General features: G+C 42.2%; 1 protein-coding gene across 1 annotated transcript in view; it reads right to left on the bottom strand.

The window, feature by feature from the left end:
- Window positions 1-21919, bottom strand: part of spata5 (spermatogenesis associated 5) — a 156382-nt gene that overhangs the window by 96528 nt on the left and 37935 nt on the right. Inside the window, exons 12-15 of the mRNA XM_050041823.1 lie at window positions 20598-20807; window positions 13404-13457; window positions 13058-13137; window positions 6331-6457 (exon numbers count right to left, since the gene is read on the bottom strand). Of these exons, the coding sequence (XP_049897780.1) occupies window positions 6331-6457; window positions 13058-13137; window positions 13404-13457; window positions 20598-20807 (471 nt within the window). The remainder of the gene's footprint in view (window positions 1-6330; window positions 6458-13057; window positions 13138-13403; window positions 13458-20597; window positions 20808-21919) is intronic.

The raw sequence follows: 21919 nt of genomic DNA, 5'->3' as shown, positions 1-21919 counted from the left end.
ACAGTGAATTTTCAGCACAGAGCTTTTATTTTGGAGTCCCGTTTCCTGCTGTAGAGTGAGTGACTAATGGAGAGCGACTTGACAGAGGCAGCAAACTAGCTTGATGACGCGGCCAAACGGACGTGTGACGCCGAATATATCAAACTGTGTGGATCTTGAACTAATGACTAAGGAGAAATATGGACCCTGCGGCTAGACCAGTTGGGAACCAATGCTTTACAACACCAAAGTCATACAGTAATACAAACAACTAAATCATTGAGGTGGTAGTAAACCAGCAGCTTCTGTGTTCAGCAAGGGAATATGTACCTTTTTTGTCGATGGAGTCTGGCTTCGAAGAGAGCATATGTAAGTTTCACTTTCAGTCCAGTTACCTGTCGGAAAGGGCTGTCTGATGACAAGGTAAAGCGGTAAAAATATTCTAAATACACATTAACCAATATTGATTTTTTTTTAAGGTGAAACTTTTTTTTAGGTGGCTACTATATGTTTTGTTGCTGCCCCCGTCCAATGCAGTGGATTGCGAAGCTTCGTGGTGGTACTCATGTCTGCTTCTCCAAACTGGGGATATGCTGACTGCCATCTGCTGTAGGTAATACACTATGGATAAGTACATGATACAACCCCACTTCAAAAAATCCAAACTATCCCATTCCGTTCCCATCCTATATCCTCATTGGAGATGCATATTGACTGTTATTTATGTTATCATAAGTGTCAAATCCCTGTCGTCTCATCATCCATTGACACCTGTGGAATGCAGTTATGTTAATTGTTCCTATAGAGAATCAGGAAAGACATACTGTCCTTTCAACTCTAACTCTATTGCCTCTGTTTTGGTTTCGCCCCTTGATCTGATAAGAGCCCAGTTGGGAACTTCTGGTCCTAAACAAAGACCCATCTGCTTGTAATCTTCCCCACTGTAAGCAGTCCTGCCTCCTGATAGCATGGATGAAGCCCGGCGCACATCAGGGTAAACAAATAGGCTATTCAATGAAACAACAAACCAACACTATCTATCCTGATGAATAATCCAACAACACCAACAAACAACAACAACACAAAAGTCAAAATGTGGCTTTAGACAAACTACAAATGGTAAAAGGGATCTCTCGCTTGAGTGTGTGAATGTTTGTTTGTGCAGTCAACAAGATGGGCAGCTGCTCGACAAACACAGTGACAGGGGGTTCTTCCTACTGAACAGGCTGGATAAATATTCCTGGTGGTGCTAATCAATCACCACAGCCCGGTCGCGGCGGGTCAGAGGTGGGCTTGGGTGATTGGCGCAATACAAAGGAAAGAGGAAGTGTAAGAAGTTTTTTTAAGGTGGAGGGGGGCAGTAGGAGGTGCGAGGGGGGTTGTTTGGTGACATGTCATCATGTAGACTCTACATGTAGAGGAACGGAATAATCTTACTACATTGGCCCCTGCACCTTCTATACTTATATAACTTTACGCAAGAGAGTGCTGCATTAATGAGTCCTTAAACCTGGAAATGAGTTAGCATTTTAGCACTCCTGGTTCTTGTGTCCTGAAGTCAGTGGTTGTTTGTTGAATGGGTTTTTGGTTTGATGCCTGAAATTAGAAATTAGGTTTATAGCCTAACGATAACTTTTTACATCTGGCGACTGCATTTACACTTCAAAAATGATAAAGGTGGTGTTTGTGAAGACTGTCTTGCTGAACAAAATATGTAAATATCATAAACTTTTGTTCACCAAGGGGATTAACTTCTGCATGAACCAAGATACAGTGAAAAATACCATTGGTTTCTTGATGAGGGAACCAGGGCGATGCAAACTTCTGCTCCAGCCAATTAAAAACACATCATCCCTGGAGCAATCTATTACTGTAGATATGCAATACAGAAGATGCTTTGCCTTGGGGCCACCTTTGCAAAATGACAGCAAGCTTGGGGCTGGTTTATAACCAAACATCAATAATATTTAAATGTATAATGAATGAATTGCCTGTTTTCAAGCTTTGGACATTTGCTGTCCTAACTAGTTTTAGCCAAGAGGCAAATCCAGTTGCAGCGGCCCCATGCAGGTCAGTTGTACGCAGGGGCATTTCTAGGATTTGAAGACACTAATAGGTGGTCTAGAACAGTGGTTCCCAACTGGTGGGTTGCAGCCCAAAGGTGGGTCGTGGGTCCATTCTGAATGGACCGCAAATGATGTGCAAGTATTTGAAGAACAGTGAATTCTGGCACAGAGCTATTAGAGGATCCTCCCCTTACACTTGTTTTGTTTCTATATAAACAAGCTTCATTTTGATATTATTTTACACACCCTGACACCTTCAAAGTACAAAAAAAAATCCCAGTATCAATCAACTAGGGCCGCACCGGTCTCAGAATTATGTCAGTCAAATTAGATTCTTCTTTAATTTTTCCATTTAAAGTTTTAAAGTTTGTATGGAGCTCAGCGGGACATTCAGTGTGACAGCGGTATTCATGTAATATAGCAAACAAGCTAACGGTGCGAACGATGGATCTGAACTTTGCAGCAACATTTTTGTCCAACACTAGATATCAAACAGAAGCCAGAGACTGTGTCGTATTGAGTATCTGTGAGCTGTAAATTCACCACTTCCAAGCAAAGGAGAGAAGGTAATTTATTCTCAGAGTTTTGCAGTGGAAAGTTTCCACTCCTCTGTGCTGCTGCATCATGTCTGCCGTTGTCGAGTAGCATGAAAGTCAAGAGTGTTCAATATGTGGGGACCGAAATGGCCCCAAAAGTACACTGACTAGCAAAAAAAAAAAAAAAAAGAACCCCCGACTGCTCAAGTTGAAGCAATCTCAGTTGACTGAGGGGTGTCCGATTGACGATTCAAATCTCCAACTTTCAAGGGGCAGCCCTAGAGTTGCTTCATTTTTATTGTTTATTGTGATTTGGCCCGTGTGCCGTAGATTTAGCATCACTGCTGTACATGTTAAGGAGGGCGATATGTGTTCATGTGTTTGGCACGAGAACAGATTATTCTGGTTAGTTTACAGTTGTGAATAATGTGCCATTTATATGTTGTGAAACAAAGCCAGAGGAAGTTGTGGGACTTTGTGTGCTTGTGTGAAAACCATCCATTTGTTATCTTTTGTCACCAGTTTGTTAGGATGTGATTCAGCTGTTATTAGTCACATTGTGTCTGTATGTTGCTGCATACCCGCTCATGTTTGTCACTGATGTAATACAAAGGCCGGAGGAAGTTGGAAGACTTTGTGCAAAAGGACAGGAAGTTTTAGTTATAAGAGTTAAGCTTTAGGTATTAATACAACCTCAGGCCACTTAAGTTTATATTTACAACGTTCTGCAGAGTCTGAATCAGATGAGGCAACAGTTTCCCAACTCAAAACAACCCTGTTTAAATTTGACAAGAAGCGGAAATCCACTCTGTCTTGCAGCAGCGGTTGAAAGATGGACATCAGGCCTGCTCCTTTCAAACTTAAGTAAACGCCACTTTCTCCCCTCTTTTCCTTTCTCCATCCCTCCCACTCTGTCCATCAAACAGCTGAGGCCCCCAGGAGCCTCCTCTGCTACACCGAGAGCCGACAATGACTTCATTGACACCCCAGCGTCCCATTAATCTTCATTTGTCCCATCATATCCTGCTATTGGTATGGAAATGCCCGCCCATCTCCGGTGTGAACTGACAGTGAGTGTCGGTGGTGGCAAAGGGGGGCGGTGCAGGCGGGCAGGGTGCTCAAACCGTAGTGGGTGGAGGGGTGAAAGCGGGGCGCCTATCTGTCCATTTGGCAGCTTCCGTTCCCAATGTATGTCACAGGTTTCTCTTCAAATGACTTGCGCGCGCACACACACACACACACACACACACACACACACACACACACACACACACAGTAGGGGGTGCAAGCAGGCAGGAGGTAATCTGATTTCTCAGCTGCCTGGGAGACCACTTCCTGAGAGGGTGGCTTGTGGAAGGACGCCTGGGGTTTCCCATCTGTCCACCCAGGGGCTTGACCCCCTCCCTACTGTTATGAGAGTTTCTTTCTCTCTGTCGTCTCCTCTTTATGCATCTCTCTCCTTCTCAGATATACACACAAATGCACACACACTCTCAGGCTGCTTCTCAGCCGCCACACCGCTAATGGAGTTTGAAATGAGACGGCAACCAGTTGCAGAGGTGGAGGAAGTTGCTGTCATTCCCCCACCACAGCGATGGATCAGTTCTCCACAAGTGGGCTAGAAGAGGGGCGGGAGTGGAGTGTTTGGGGAGGGGGGTTACCCAAAATTTGTATTTGAAGGGTTTCTCTAAGGAGTATCTCAAAGTGCTGATACATATGCAATGTGCAGTTACCAGTCTATATAAAAGAAGTGCAGATGTGACGACTCTTTGTGCTCTAGCTTAGTTGAGATACGTAGTGATTATTATGTATACCATTAAAGTAGAAAAGGATAAAATGATGTGAGTGGAAAATGTCTGGAGACGAATAGATTGTAATTGAAAAATCTTCATCAATAGCTCAAAATACACAATGAGAAAATTTACTTTACTATGACTTGTGGATGACGCTCCCCTGTGTCAATGTCGCGGAGCTCTTAGAGACAAACTTTATTCTTGTATTTATTATACTTTTTATACCTTGTTGTGTGCACTTTATCTTTTACTATTTATTATTTGTTTATTTCTGACTTGACTGAGTGTTTTTTGCACAAGAATTCTTATATATCAACACTGCATGCAGGTGTATAAATGGCTAAGCAAGTTATTATTTTGATAACTGATTGATCATTTCAGTATTTTTTTAAGCAAAACTGTCAAATATTTGATGGTTCCAGCTTCTTAAATGTGAGAATTTGCTGCTTTTTGTCATTTATAATGGTAAATCAAGAGTCTTTGGGTTTTCGTGATGAGCATTTTTCACATTTTTTGACATTTTCTAGACTAGACGATTAGTCGATTGATCATGAAAATGATTGGCAGATTAATAGATCATGAAAATAATCATTAGTTGCAGCCCTATGTGAGAACAGAAGTTATTATTCAAATCTCTTTCGTCTTTAAAATTCTTGATGATCAAGGGCAAGGAGCACACAGACTTCATAGAGTTTTCTTATAAACGTAAGTGTAACAGCATCATCCCAAACATTTTTCAGGTACATGGACAGTAGTCTCATGAAACGGCGACTTTGGTCTTACCAGAACTTGTGTTATCCAAGTGTCTATTATAAAAGGTGTGAGTAAAATATTTATATGACTGATAGTTGCGACGAACAAAATGATCACCAAGAGAACTCCAAGAATCGCTCTTTAGGTAAAACTAAAAATTACGTTAAAAAGCAGTCACACCATCGGTTTAGGTGCTGTTATTATTATAATTCAGCACCAGAGATGTTAAGGTACATTTAAAAGGAAGCTGAGGAGGAGACCCAAAGACAAAAACTGGAAGAAAGACAGAGACAGACGGCTGCCTGAGCAGGAGCTTAAGAAGCACCGCGACATCCTCCTTTCCTGTGTCCTTTTTGACAAGCCACAGACTCCGTCTTTGATCAGCACTCAGGAAATTTCATTAGGACGGAGATGGGTGGATAAGAGACCAAAGAAAGCTTTTGTGGATGGGAAGAGGAAGAGAAGGAGATAAAAGGGTAGAAAAATAGAAAATGGAGGGGGGGGGTTGTCATGGAGAGGAAGAACAAAGAAAGTATAGACAAATGATTTAGTCCCACCTGTTGTGTGTTTTAAATCGACTGTGTCATGAGTGACCACTCTGTTGTAGGTGATCATTGGTTTGAGCCTAATTAAACCTCAAACCTGAAATGTGATACATTCGTTATATGACGAAAGGTCAGGATAAATTGTCGGAGAAGTGTGAATGTTGGCAGCAACAGATGCTGATGTTCTTGATCAAAACACAACTAATTTCTGGAGTTTGCACACAATCTGATGCCGTATCTACATACCAATAAACCTTAAGTGTTTTAAAGTTATGTATTTTTCCTTTTCAGTCATGATGAACCACTGTTTGATCTCCTGGAAGACGACAGAAAATGACTTGGAACCATTTAGCCAATCAAACTAAACTATATAATCAATGATTCCAAACACTACATCTGAAAACCAAAACCACACAAGCTGTACAAACGCTCTAGCATCTAATTCCACCACGCCAAAACAACCCAGTGACAACATCCAAAGAGTCGAGGTGGACAGACCAGAGCGGGCGACCTTTAACCTTATCAATCATGTACAACAGAGGCAGGGAGGGAAAGGAGGAGACAAGACAGACAAACACACAACATCTCCTCAGCCTTATCAATCAGGGACCAGAGAAGAGGAAGGAGAGATGAAGACAGAGAGCCGGCGTCTGTTTACCTTATCGATCATGTCGGGCCGGTTGGTGGCGGCCAGCACAGTGACGTCTCGGAGCTGCTCGATGCCGTCCATCTCTGTCAGAAGCTGAGCCAGGACCCGGTCGCCTACACCGCCGGAGCCCGTGGAGCTGAAGGGGTGGATGAGAACAGAAGATAGATGAGTGGACAAGATCAAAAAAGGGGGGAACAGAGATGAGATTGATGCGTGGAGAGACAACAATGGAAGGATGGATGATGGAAAGGGACATGGAAGGATGGATGATGGAAAGGGAAAGAAACAAATGTAAACTGGTCAGAAACTAGGTAAAAAGGAAGTTATTGATGGTGTAAAGTGATGAATTACAGATAAATGAATGGGTCGGTGGGAGGACGGATGGCATGCTGTAAAAAAATGAAGGGAACAAGGGTGGAAAGATAAAATGCATAGAAACAGGAGAAATGGAATGATGAAGGGAAAGAGAGAAAACTTAAAATCAATGTGTGATTGAGTGCATGGATGATAAAAAAATATATAGCAGCATGCAACGTCCAACTCAACCCCTGCCTCAAACTTTACCCATTTGTCTCTAATATTTGCTTTATTACGTAATGATGAAAATTACCCAGTTCTTGAATACTTGTAGAGAACTTCTGAATAGTTTCACTGACACTCTGATGGCAGGTTCTTTCATTAGCACAATTCGTCTTCAAGAAAGAAAAGGCTTTGGCAGCAGAAGGGAGCTTTCCTGCCAATGACGTCCCACTGAACTGCAACTGAAAACACGTCATCCCTCTCAAATAAAGCAGCCTTCCTTTAGACAAAGTTCACAAATATGTCACCTTGTTTGGACTTGTAAATGCTGTACCTCTGTTCTGCCAATTTAGCAACGTCTGGAAATGCTGGAGTTTATCCCACCCAGGTGTCCATACTTAAAGACCAGCATGAGATACTGTGTGTGTGCAATATATGATATTTAAAGGCCACCACCTTACATGTTTTAAAGTATGTTTTATAACATGGTTTAGCCAAAGAGAAGGTAAAAGAACATTTCAGAAAAGGGGTTGGAAGCAGATCTGCACTTTCCTCCTCATTAACTACATTTACATGCACAAAATATTCTGCTTTTTGCCCTTATTCCAAAAAAGACTAAGCTGTTTACATGGCTAATGAAAATGTATATTCCACTAATATTCCCATTTACATGCAGCTGTACATACGCTGATTAACGTGCCCCAACATTTCGTCTATCATGTCAACATACAGTATGGAAAAGTGGAACAGCTGTCACTTATGCCATTGTGCTCTTATGCAAATTCCTCAAAGTTCTCCACCACAACCAACCATGCAAAATGTGCTTCCCTCTTTCATTCCTTCAACCACATTCTTCAAAAGGTTGACGTCACAATATTAATCCAGCAATCTGTTGATGCCAATTTCTTTCATCGTGTTTAAAAGTAGGTGTGTTCCTTCCTCTGACCAGATATGTGGGCTTTTCTTTTGGGCATGCATCTCAACGACAGCCTTGCAAACTGTTGGTGAGTTGGTTTGTGTACAGCATATCCATGACAACGCATCAGCTGGCTGTCAACAGTTAAGACGCCATGTGTCTGCTAACTGCAGTCGAGATGTATATTACAAATGTGCTGAATACATGTTCAAAGAACACTCCTAAAACTAAAATAATACTGACATATCCCACATGTCTTCATCAGGAAATGCTACATTTGGAATAAGGCCTAATTTGGAATATCCAAACGATCATGCTGTTTACATGACCAGAATCAAATTCCGGAAACTGTAAAACTCAGAATAACATTGGAATATTAGTGAGCCTTTAAACATACCCACTGGTAACTACTTGTGATAGGTCTCGCTTTCTGCTTTCTCCAGGGTTGTTCACGCTATGTTGACCAATGAAATAGCAGTGCGCATCACGATGGCTAGTGTTGGTGTTAGAGGCACCAGAGAGATTCAGCCATAAATGTTTGAGCCTCAGTCAGACCCAGACTCAGATGAGGAGTCTGCTGTGCACCAAAATCTGCAACTAGCAAATGCTACTAAGTGTCATTAGGATCTTTTATTTATGTTGTTTGTTTAGCTCGTTAGCTTGTGGGCTAACTGCCTGACACAGTGTTAATAGTTGTGAAACACAGTAATACCTACTATGATCAGATTTTTGGTAGACAGTGGAAGGAAGCTCGAAGTTTTCGGTTAGCATCTACCATGTTTGTTGTCAAAACTTTCACTATGCTAATGCTAACTGTATGTGCTGACAAGTCGCTATGAGCCAGAGCAAAGAATCAAGTCATGCTACTTCTGAGTGTGTTGTAATCTGAGCTTTTCTGTGTTTTTTTTTTTTTTTTTTTTTTGACATGCCCGTCTGCCCACATCAGCATTTTAGCTCATGTCAGTATCCCAACAGCTAGCTCATCGCCATGGCTTTGCACTGCCCTCATACAAAGGTCACTGCTGATATGTGGTTGGCTTCGTCACAGAAGCATAGCATCCACCCTGCAGTTCCCCCTTGGTTAACGTCATTAGCTCTTTTAGCAGTGTTGCGTTTTTGTAGTGCTTGTTATTGAGTTAGCACCTTTAGCTGCTAGCCACCAGCTCAGGCAACTCCATGTTGAGAACCATGTGCAGACAACTCATATGCTGTGACTTTTGTATAGAGCCCCTAAATGAGTGCTAAATGAGGCTAAATAATTTCCAAAAACAGCTGGGCTTTGTGGTTTGTAGCAAATGTTACTCAAACAGGGTTATAAGGACTATTTTCAGCAGCGGATTAATACACATTTGATGCTCTAGTGAGTATTTAGGGCAGCAGGATGGCATACTCAGCGTAAACAACAGTGTTTGAGTTCATGGTAATGAGAGAACATGTCACCCACTGCAACAGTGTGTCTCATTTATGTGTTTTTTTAATAGCTTTTGGAGCAATGGAGCTTTATGGCACAGGGGAATAACATGTGTTGCCAGTAGGAAATATATAATATAGAATATCAACAGCTTTTATCCTTTAAGAAACTCATCAGCGAGTTAGTCAGTGCATTACAAGGTGGTTATTTTCCATAACGCAGTGCAGACAGCCACCCTTCTCAGCTCAGACACACACACAGTCTCTGTTGACAGGGCCAGCGGAAGTGCCAGACGTCATTAGCAGAGACAAGGCCGCAGAGGAACACAAAGGAGCTCTGTCACTGAGATATGGAGGCAGAGCAGGAGGGAGGGAGGGGAAGAGAGGGGGAGAAAGTTTGGGTGAGGGGAGATAGTGGGGAGAAAAGGAAGGAGGGAAGAGGATTAGGGAAAGGAGGGCAGAGAGATGAACTGCAGAGAGAAAGAAGATGAGGGCAAAAATATGGGACGAAAAGAATAAAGGTGGTGAGAAAGAGAGGATGTCAGAAAGACACACTATAGAGAAAGATGAGGGTGACAGAAAAGGGAGCGAGGGAGAGAAGCTTCCATTGAAACATTTGACTCTCTTTTATGAATTGTTCTTTTCAAATCCAACAATTGTCTTTCATTTCTCATAATTATCTTTTCTTTTCTAGGTTCTCCGTCAGTTTATTTTCGTTCGGTCAATCCTGAGCATTTTTTTTTTTGTCTTCATCATCTGTCAGTCTCTGCATCTGTCTAACATTCACTGTCTGTTTTCGTCTCCCCCAGTTTGCCTGTCTTCCTGTCTTCTTCCTGTCTTCTTCATATCATTCCACCAGTTTGGACTCGTGACAGGTAGGCTGACAGATTTACAGGTGCTTCTCATCTCCTGCCTCGAGAGGAAAAAAAAAAGAAAACAACACACACGTACACTGTACAGCCGAGGCTGTCTGGTTGTGTCAACAGTTTTGAATTCTTGCCGGTGTGCGTGAGCCACTTCATTGATTAAACATGGCAGGAAGTGAAGACCAATAAATAACCTTTATAGTTCAGTGCTAAGTGCTTTTTTTTTTTAATGGCGAGTGGCCTTGAGGCGCGTGTCCAGCCCCACGTCCATCGCAGCCAGCTGACAGACTCTCACGCTGTACTGCATTACTGCTGAAAGCTGGCTGTAGCTGTGAGGAGGACCAGAGTGCATTTATGAAGTTGAACATCAAAATAAAAATGGGCGGGGGCAAGGGGCGAGGGTTCAATCACTATAATAAATACAGACAGAACATGTCAGTCCCACCGGCAAAAAATACTGACTGATGAAGACAAGTTGCAATAGAGACATATTCTGTACGTTGGAAATGAGTCCAGACAGCACAGAACATCAAAGTATAAAGTCTGTGTTCCAGGTTTCTTCAGGAAACACATTCTCTAAAGTGCTGTCGACTGAACAGCCTGGCTTGGAAGTTTGGAAGACTTTAAGGGATAGTTTGGATCTTTTGAAGTGGGGCTGTATGAGGTACTTATCCATAGCTTCCCACAGAACTGTGTGGCTGTAGCTGGTTTTATCATTCTGAGTCCCCTCTCTAAATTCAGAGGTTTTTGCAGGTCCCTGAACACCGCCAAGGTGAAACGCTTCATGAGTTTTTTTTCAGCAGCAGTTTGTGGAGTTTGAGTTACAGGGTGGATAACTGATCAGTCGATCCAATCAGAGCTGATAAGATCAGATCAATAGTTGAGAACAGCAGCTGCTGCAGATGCAAGTGAATGCAAACTTTAACATCCAGCGCAATAAACGGTTAACTTTCACTTTCACTGCTTCATCTGTGCCCAGAGTACACTCCACTCTGCACGCTGAGAGTGTGGTGTCATGAATTACCAAACTGTATTCATTCATTTTCCATAACCGCTTATCCTGTTAGGGGTCTGTTGGGGGGCTGGAGCCTATCCCAGCTGGCATTGGGCGAGAGGCAGGGTTCACCCTGGACAGGTCACCAGACTATCACAGGGCTGACACATAGAGACAGACAACCATTCACACGCACCTGCATGTCTCTGGATTGTGGGAGGAAGCCGGAGTACCCGGAGAAAACCCACTCACTCCTAGAGAATGGTCCAGCGCCAAAATTGAAAATCAATAAACAATGTGTGGGAAACCCTGACCCTAGACGTAAATGTGCAAAATGGAAGCGTAAGGGCTAAGTGGTGGGGATAAGGGGTGTGTTGAGGTTGAGCCTAGATGTCAGTGGGCATGTTCCCAGTTTGGAGAAACAGGATGGAGTCCAACATAGACGCTGTAATGTACTGCTGTGGAAGTGGATGAAACAAAATGTGTTTTAGCCACCGAAAAAATCAATATCAGTTAAAGTCAACGTTAAATTTAAAAGATTTTCACTGCTATACCTTGCTGTCAGACGGTAATTTCCGATGGTAAACTGAAGCCATGACATCACTCTCCTGAAAGCCAGACTCTACTGAGAAAAACAGCAATCTAAAATAGCTGAAAACAGAAGCTGCTGGTCTACCGCTGCCACGATCAGTTAGTTTGTTTGTGTTGGTGTGTCACTTTGGCGTTTAAAATTGGTTAGTCTAGATTCACCAAAGTTTGGGTTTGCCCAAATATAAAACATCTTGAAGAACCAAAACAAGACACTGGAAGTGAGACAAAGTATTAAAAGCTGGCACAGGTGGCACAAATCACTGGCACACCAATTATCGCTGCAACGTGTAGTTATATTTCCGGGGAGGTACACGTCAGGCCACAGCGTAGATATGGCGTCAAATCAACGCAGAGGGATAAATCCCAACAAGCAGTAGTAATAGTTGTAGTAATGACTGTAGCCATGGCAACAGTGACATTGGATGTTGTGGCTGTAATATTAATACTACTAACAGCAACAATTATAATGCTAGTTTGAGTCCTGACAGAGAAGGAGGTAATTAATATAATGTATATTAATGTATAATCAATGAATCAATGTAACAGTTACACCTCTGGTTGGTAACATACCATACTGTATACTGGATATCAGGAAAACCTGCTCTGAGAACATTTAATGAAAGGTGGTGACTCTAATAAGAAAAGATCAGATGGAATAGTATAGTATACTTTTCTGTTTAACAAAAACTGTTGAGATATAATTCAACATTTCATGATCAGAATCAGTTTAACAAAAACAAAGATATGTTGTTTCTCAGACGCTGTATAGCTTTAAAGCATCTGACTGAGGGCCCACGTAGAAGTTACAGGGACAGCCCGTTGGCCTTTCTGTGCTCCTTCCTACAACATTTAGTTTCATCGACTGGTTTACCAGGAAGCATGCTGCATATTTAGCCTTCCCCATCTGCCGCGGACGGGCACAATGAAGTGTTTGTGCTCCTCCGGTCTGTGTCCTCTGTCCGCCCCCCGTCCTCTTTCCTTTAAGCCACAGATGTTCCCAGTGCCATCCCACTAAAGCGCCTCCGGACAAGACTGTGTTCTGTGTTTGCCGGTAGCAAAAAGCCGCAAAAGTCTAAGAGGACACCATGGGAACTGAGTGGCTGGCTTTGATAGTGCAGTCGTGCAGACTTTTTGGGATGTTTGCTGCATCCATTCATAAGTGAATCTTTGTGAGGCAAGCTGGGACAGAGGCAAGGGATGGTAAATTAAAGCAGGCCGCAGCGATGACTGGGCATTTGTCATTGCTGGACAATGAATGACCACAGTGCTGAAAATAGTAAACAGTGGACAGTGGCAGCGGTCAGCGGTGAACTTTCAGAGAGGAAGTCAACATTCATCAAGTGGGCAGGAACTGTGTTTTTGCCATTAATGTTGCAGTCATTGCGTCTTTTCTTCTAATTCTAGCCCTCTTTCTGTGGTGTTAAAAGTAACGCACTGTACCTTCCTCTTTCACTGGCGAGAGCGTCAATCTCATCAAAGAAGACGATGGAGGGAGCAACGGCCCTCGCCTTCCGAAACACCTGCAAGCAGAGTTAGCAACAATGGAAGAGAGAAAAACAAATCTTTAACAGGACAAATGAATCATTCTCAGCACAAACATACACAGGAAATACAGCACTTGTTCATGTCATAAATTACACCTCAGGTCGTCAGCAACTAAAAATAGTTTGGATGCGTTTACAAGGTTCAGAAAAGGATGTCAGCTTGCATAATTTTAACTCAACACAACAAAAGTATTGGCAAACCATTGTAAATCTTTTATTGGAATGAAATTAAAAATACTTACCTCTCTCACAGCTCTTTCAGACTCTCCAACATACTTGCTCAGTAGTTCTGGACCCTAAAAAAGTCAAATTTAAAGGGTATTTTACATTTCGTCTATAATTTGTTTCATACATATATCATGATTTCTTAATTGACATGGTATGTAAGCTGACTTTGTCCCTGAGAAGTGGAGGGGATGGTGGATGGCGTGACACCCAGGCAACATGGCTGCTAAGCTCCAGAACACCGCTTGAGACCAACAAACAACAAAGCTGGATGTTTATTAGCTTACCAGCGGCATTTGAGCCACCAAACCCAGGTGTTTCTTAATGACACATCACGGTTTTTAATGACACACTGCACTGTATCCAGTGGCGTCTCCAGCAGTGTTTGAGCCACCAAACCTGTGTACTTTAGCAACATATTTCACTATTTCCAACGGCATTTGAGATACTGAGCCCTGGTGATTTTTTAGTGACACATCGCCCCATTTCCAGTGGTGTTTGAGCCACCAAACCAGAGTGGTTTTTGTTACACATTGCAGCGTTTCCAGCAGCGTTTGAGCCACTGAACCCAGGTGTTTTCTGCGACACATTGCAGTGTTTCCTGCAAAGTTTGAGCCACCAACACATAGCAGCATTTCCAGCAGCATTTTAGCCTCTCAGCCTGGATGTAATGAAGCGATACATAGCACTGTTTGGAGCAGCATTTGAGCTATCAAGCCCAGGCACTTTTTAGTGACACATCACAGCATTTCCAGCTGCGTCTCCAGCTGCGTTTCCACTTGCTTTTCCAGCTGTGTTTCCAGCTGCGTTTGAGCCATCGAACCCTGGTGTTTTTTAAGTGACAAATATTGCCATTTCCAACAGCTTGTCTGGTGCTGTTTAAGCCACTTATTGTGACACATCACACCATTTCCAGCAGCATTTAAGCCTCCGAAACCCTAATGTTTTTATGCAACAAATAAGGCTGTTTCTAGAGGTGTTTGAGCCACCAAACCTGGGTGCGTTTTAGCGACATCTTGCAGTGTTCCCAGCAGTGAGTGTGGGTGTGTTCTAAACCAAAACACCTTTTCCTAACCAAGTGATTTTTGTGCCTAAACATAACCACGTTAACCACAGCATTGTTGAAACATAAAGAAATCTTAAGTTTTGAACATATCTGCTGGGTAATAATATACACATGCAACGTATGCTAAGCTTGCAGAAAGGTATAATACCAGCATTTATTCTGGTGATTGAGTTGATAATTTGACATACTTACAACTAGAAATAATGAGGTCCTGCATCATAGTAATCAATAATCAGGCTCAGGTGCTATGTTTCAAGTAGTTTAAAGTATGTGATATGGAGCAGTGGTAAATAACTGGCATCATCGTCAGGACGCTCATGAGTAATCACAGTCATGTTTGTGAAGTATCACCTGGTGGCATTGTGTCTGTAGATATTCTAAAACTGAGAGCTACCATTCTGACAAACCAGAGAGGCAGCTGCTGTTCTGTGGTGTCTTTTGGAGATTAAAAAGAGGAACACAGTGAAACGGTGATAACACAGCGTGAGAATGTCATGAAGGGCAGCAGGGTGTGTGTGTGGTGTAATTCAACAGCTTCTATGTTCGCTGTACACTGTGTACTGTTTCATGTTTGTGTGTAACACTCTGTGGTTCAGCTGGCAATTACAGAAATTTACCCACAGTGTGGATCAGCATTGACATGTCTGCAGGCACAATAGTACACAGTCCCCCCACATTTTTACACATGAATTTAAAAACTTTTCCATTACTTTTCTTTAATATTTCACCCCATCTTCATGACTTAATTTCAGTAGTTTTAAATGGGTAAGACTATGAACAGGCAGTTTACAGGCATTTGTGGATGATCAACTGCTATGGCTTACTGTCTTTACACCCAAGTTAGACATTCCTGCCACCAACTAGCTGCATATGCCAATCGACCAGACCGGCACATACTGGTACTTCTCAAAACGTCAAGGTTGCACCTCTATTTGGGGGACAGAAAACCAGAGATCTAATCAACAGTCACGAAGCGCAGCACTGCACGCATGATGTTATTCAACTTTTGGGTATTTTATGAACATAATTTAAACAATAGCCAAAACAATGTATATTTAAGCTTTTCCAAAACATTCTATTAATTCCAAAACATTCCAGGACTGGAAAAAGTTTTTCTAATTTCATAAATTTCCAGGAATTTCATGACCTTGGGGACCCTGACAGTAATACCAGGGTTTTCACTCATGTTTGATTGTGGACAGTAAAAACTGAGCTTTCACAGATATGAAGTATACCTGACATTAGCAGTGGCAGTTAAGTAATTTATGTTGGTCTTTCATTTTCAATGTCAGAATACATCATTTTTGTTGCCAGATGCTTTCTTGAATTAAATATGAGTTATTTTTCTGTTGGTTGAGAGGTAGAACTTATGAGCCTTGATCAAATCATTTTATGTGTTGAATCATTTGACAGCATAAATGGAAAAATGCATCACTGACAACAACTAAAGAATGAATTCAGATGTAGTGAAACACAATATAAGTGATGACGGACTCAGTGTAATGACCAGTCTGTCTGTCTGTCTTACCACAATGGCTCTGATGCAAAAATCTGTTCTTTGCTGACAAAGAGGGGGAAGAGGAGATTAAGCCATTTTCCAATTGTTTAGACATTTCAGTGTGGACAGGAAACCTTTCAAAAGCCCAGTTTCCACCAAACTCTTTCAGTATAGTACCTTAGGAACCAACAGTAACCCTTCAGACATGGTACCTAGACCCTAGTGTTTCCACTGCAAACAGTTCTCTTAAATGTGGGCGGGGCTGTTGTCACTCACTGTATTTCCTCCTTTATCAGTCTGCACCTGGTTTATCGTCCACAGAACGAGGCTGCACGCCGACATTTTCAGAACAAAGTAGAACAGGCTGCAGTGAGAGTCTCTCTCCATGGGATATTTAAAAATAACAGCTTTGTGCATTTAGTCCTTCTCAGGCAAGCTCAGGGGTTTAGTGTTGCTGGAGCCCACAGGAATGATGCTCTGCAACTCTTTTTTTTTTCTCAGAGTGAGGATTAGAATATATGCAGTCCTGGTTGGAATTAATATACATAAATACTTGAAGATCCACTCATTACTATAAGTGTCTGTCATATAAAAACTAATTGAATGGTCAAAGTTGTCACAGTGAAATTTAAGGTGTGCTGATGGATTCATCGTCAACTCGTGCATTGAGTAACATTACAAGTCAACGTTCCACCTTAAAAGTCACCGGCAGTCGGCCCAGTGAATGAAGTTATTTATTCTCAGACTCCAGCTGCTGTGAGAGGCAGCAAAACATCCTTTCATTTTATAGTTACAGTTTACTAATAAAACTCTCCACAGTATGAACAGTGGTTACATGAGCCTCAAAACCAGCCACAACTCAGCCCTGAGCAGAGTGACCGTCCTCTACTGACCAATCAGACTGCAGTGTTCACAGCTCCACCTTTTAGTACCAGATCTGTGTGCTAGGTACCCCAACAGAGGGGGGACCAAACATGGGGACGGTAGGGAACAGGTCCACTGGTACCATCCACAACTTTTCACAGTGGAAACAGAAAGAAAGCGTACCATGCTTCTACCACACCACTGAACTCTACTTGCACTACTACCACCACCAATTAAACTGTTATTACTGCTACTAACTGAACCTCCTAAGCCCCCTCACTGTCTTCTCCCTCTCCTTCAGACCATTCCTCCCTCTTCTCTCCTTCACTCTGAGGCAGATAAACATCCACTCAGCCCTCAGAAGAACTTCCTCCCCTGCAATCCACCCTTTCAACACCTCTGGGCTGACGGAGGAGACGACACTTAACTCCCAGCCCTTTTGTCTCCTGCAGTAAGTGTGGAGGTTGACTCATTAATCCCAGGTTCCTCTCTGTGAGGCAGAGCCAAGGGCTGGACATGGTGAGTTTAAAACCATTGACAGTGTAGAGATACGAGCTGTGTGTGCTGGTGTGTGTGTTGGTGCGCGGATGTGAGCGTGTTTGAGTGGCTGCACTGGGAGGAAACTGAAATTGACAAGATGATAATAGGGCTTTTTCACACAGAGGAAACAGGCTGAGCCTTAAAGTATCCACATTTAAATCTGGATAACGTATCTATGTCAAAGCAACCGCTGCACTGGAAAAACCTGATACTGTTATTGCAGATGCTGGAGAGCAGCTTTCAGCGGGAGGGACAGGATGTTTTTTAACCTTTTCCTGAAGCAGATACTGCTGCACAAGATTATAGTACAACTCTTTTAGTAATCACCTTTGTGTCAAACACAAAACATCATTCAATAACAATGATAATGTCTCTAAAATCAGAATGAAAGTGAAAACATTTTGAATTTCAGCTTTGGTACATTTGTGAAATGTGTTTTTCCAAGGTGTATTTGAAAACAAGATTATAGTTAAATTTGTTCATGTGATTGTTGATCTCTGACCTCAGCATTTCCCCCCAAAATATGACCTCTTTTCCATTCTTTAAAATTGTACAATCACACTTTCAGTTTGGTCTGGATAAGACTAAAGTTTAGACGTAATTAGAGGACTTGTTCATACCACAACATCATAAAGCGAAATAAAACACAACAAACAAAAACAAGCCTTCAAATCACACCCGCATTTGCAGATGGCCCAACGACCCTGGTTGAGAGATTCGTGTCGAAACTCTCTGTCTCGCATGGCAACAGCTCAGGAAATGTTTACTGATCAAAAATTCAACAAGCTGATCAATCGATCTCTGTCAGCCCGGCCTGAATGGGCAGAGGTGCGGGTGACAGAGGGGGTGGCAGAGAGGATGGGGTGATGAATGAGAGGGGACAAACACAGGGTCAAAGGTCAGACAGGGAAGCTTTCTGCAGAGGAAGTTGGGCAGACAGACCGCCTCCAGGTCATCGGGGAAACATCTCCACTACATTGATATATTAGATATACGGTGTGTGTGAGTTAATTTTTAATCTGTGCAAATCCTCTTGACTCACCAGTCGTGTATCGGGCTAAAATTCGGGGGAAATGTTTGTGAAATACGGACACACTGATCCAACTTTTTCAATCCTGATACCAAGACTTGGGCTAAGGCTATTGGCTGATACCGGGATTATCTAATACAAGTGTTTTATTAATAACCTGTGTACCTCACTGTGTGGAAGTGACTGGGATCATGCTTTTATGTGTAAGACATCATCAGGCTTGACTGGAACATTGCTTTCCTAACGCTGTAAAACAAAATGTAACCAATAAATACTTACATGAAAAATCTGAAATACCTCAAAACAGCTGTTGTTAGCTCCCACAGCTGTGCGGCCTATTGGCGGGCTGCTGACGCATGATGTAATACGCACACATGCAATCAAAAGTAAACATTAGTAGAACTTGTTCGAACCCCAGAGTGGGGGAGCCCTTCTGCGTGGAGTTTGCATGTTCTCCCCCTTTCAGTGCGCTTTTCCTCCAGGTACTCCGGCTTCCTCCCACAGTCCAAAGCCATGCAGGTTAATTGGTGACTCTAAATTGTCCGTAGGTGTGAATGTGAAGCCCCTTTTACACTGCCAGATTTTCCCCGAATGCTGGGCCGTTTAGACACACAGAGCCGGACTGGCGAGTTGATCCGAGGTGCCCAATTTTCCGCCTCGTAGGGTAGTCATATTGGCGGAACCCTTTCAGTTTAAACAGACCCAGGCGGCCTTCCGTAACGGGAGGGGCTGTTGATGACTTGTGGGAGGAACTGTTGATGACGCTGCACGTGCGAGCCACTGACAGTGGATAAACAGGAAACAGCTGATAGCAGGAATTAGTGAGCAGCTAGTAGCAAGAGGGAAACGCAAACCTGACAGACACTGTAAAGATGAGCAACTGGGGAGACAAGGAATTGCTCGCCCTCCTTGTCCTCGCAAAAGAAGAAGCCATTAACTATCAAGTGACAGGAATGGTGATGAATGGGCCGACTTATGAAAGAATCGCCAAAGGACTGACCAGCCGCAGCTTCCCTCCCACGTCATTGTGTACGTCACACGCTGAGCTACACATTTTGTTACTTGCTCACGCCCCCCATTGCCCAGAAAAAGGCGCATTCTGTATGAACAAAAGTAGGCAGGCGGCATTTTGCCACACTTCCCAGCCAATGCTGAAAGAAGAGTGATTGGGCTTTCCTGCAAATTTGCACAATTCCTATCTAAAAAAGGCCAAAGACTCTTTGCTTATCTGTGGCTCAGCTTGAAGCTTTCCCTCACTCATAAGCTCCAACTTAAAGCGCTCCAACTCTAATTGCCGTCTTGCTTGAACATTGGCTAGTTCAGCTTCACGCAAACGGGCATTCTGTCTTAACTTTTCAAACTCCAAAGCATACTCCTTTTCCTGTTGTAACTGTAGCAGGAGAAGCTGTTTTTGTTCTTCAAAAGTCAACCCAGCCCCAAGTCCAGTAAGAAGAGGAGCTCTATCTACCAGACAAATCCCAGTATCTGCAGACACAAACAGCAAAGCAATACAACTGACAGGCAGAGTGGGAGGGGTTGTCATAGATACTGTCCTTCAGTCAGTGTGTAATAATTTTTTCCAAACGTAAAGCTACTTAAGGGAAACTGTATGTTAGAGGTTATAGCGGTTCAAGCACTCTTCAATTTTGAAATACAAAATGTTCAGTTTATTTTATCTTTTAACTTCTACTAAGGACAAGTGAGAAGTGTGTTTTATATCACATCATTTTCATTTCACCAACGTTCCTTTGGTTAGATGGTTGTAGGTAAAGTCTGGGGGAAATGGCGATTTGCAGAGATGCTAAAATGGACTCGACCGTGAGGTGAGATTGAATCAACAATCATCTGTCATCAAGTTAATATCATCACCTCTGAGAACTTGCTCACGGCATGTTTGCTATGACTAAACCTGAATCATTACTGAGCTAAAGTCTTGGTTGCTTTTTTTAAGTGAGTTTTTGGATTAGCTCCATTAATTTTTTCAACGATTCATACGCTGTGTTTTGGCAGATCACCCAACCAACACCTGTAGTATATCATTTGTTCATATTTATGTAAAAAAAAAGGGGGAACACAAAACAGCCTTTTGCCCACACCTCCTTACATTTGAACTTATCATACACTGCACAGCAGAAAAACAAAAGTGCTATAATTCTTGTGTAAATAAAGCATACTGAGAAAATATAATTCTGACTATTATAATAAAAACTCACTTTAATAGCTAGGAAGTTGAGCCCACTTTCATTAGCCAGGGCCTTGGCTATCATGGTCTTGGAGCAGCCTGGTGGCCCGTACAGCAGGACTCCTTTGGGTGGCTGGATCCCCATGCGGGTGAAGGCCTCGGGGTGCCTCAGAGGCCACTCCACGGCCTGCTTCAGTTTCAGCTTCACCTCCTCCATCCCGCCTACATCTGACCAGCAGACCTGGAAGGCAGAGATAAGGTAAAATCAGAAAACTTAAGAATTAATTATTTAAGTTGAAGACTAGAAATGTTTCTTATTGCAGAGCCATGACAAGCAGCCTGATGCATGTAAAAATACAAGATTTGAAATGCGCAATAAAGACCCTTCGATCTATACTTTCACCAAATACACAAACTATCAGTATATCAAAAATCAGTATCTCATAAAACTCAACATTTCATGTAACATCAAAGTTATATGAACACAGCATCCAGTATTCCAGGATTTAACCAAATCAAATTTAAAGGCCCAATTAACACAGGTTTGTTTAATTGAAGCCACTGAAAAGAAACTGTTTATGTACTAATAAAAGCAGCATTTGACCATGATGTATGTAGAAACACAGAACAAAAGTATTTATGAATAAATACTTCTTATTAAAAGATAAAAATAATGATGAGAAAGATGAGACTGATAGAGTAGTAGCAGAACAAGAAGATCTAGCAGTAGAAAAAACAAGATTTCGTATTAGAAAATTAGAAGTAGCAGGAGAAGTATGAGTGGTAGTTTTCTAGAAAAAGAAGTAGAGTGGATAAAGGAAAAGATGAAGGGGTACAAGAGGAAGAAGCTGTCAATGATGAAGATGAAGTGAAAGAGAAAAAAACAAGGAGTAGTATTACTAGAAGGAGTAGTAGAAGAAGAAGAAGCAAGAAAAGAAGTAGATGAAGAAGAAGTAGCAGTAGTAGGATAAGTAGTAGAAGAACAAGCAAGAGAAGAAGTAGAAATTTTAGCAGTAGCAGTAGTCATAAAGGATAAGAAGTAATAGTGGAAGAAAAAGAAGAGAAGAAGTAGATGGAGAAGAAGTAAAAGTAATAGAAGAAGTAGTAGTCAAAGAAAAGTAGTAGTAGGATAAGAAGTAATAGTAGAGGAAGGAAGAGAAGAAGTAGAAGTAGTAGTAGTAGTAGTAGTAGGATAAGAGGAAGTAATAATAGTAGAAGAAGAAGTAGAAGAATTAGTGGTAATAGTCGCGGAAGAAGCAAGTGAAGATGTAGATGAAGAAGTAATAGCAGTAGTAGTAGTCGTAGAAACAGTAGTAGTAGTAGTACTAGCAGTAGAAACAGTAGTGGGATAAG

This window comes from Epinephelus moara, chromosome 4 (assembly GCF_006386435.1).
Source record: "Epinephelus moara isolate mb chromosome 4, YSFRI_EMoa_1.0, whole genome shotgun sequence".
Taxonomy (NCBI): domain Eukaryota; kingdom Metazoa; phylum Chordata; class Actinopteri; order Perciformes; family Serranidae; genus Epinephelus; species Epinephelus moara.
The sequence above is the reverse complement of the archived record's forward strand: the minus strand, read 5'-3'. Positions and strand labels throughout refer to the sequence as shown.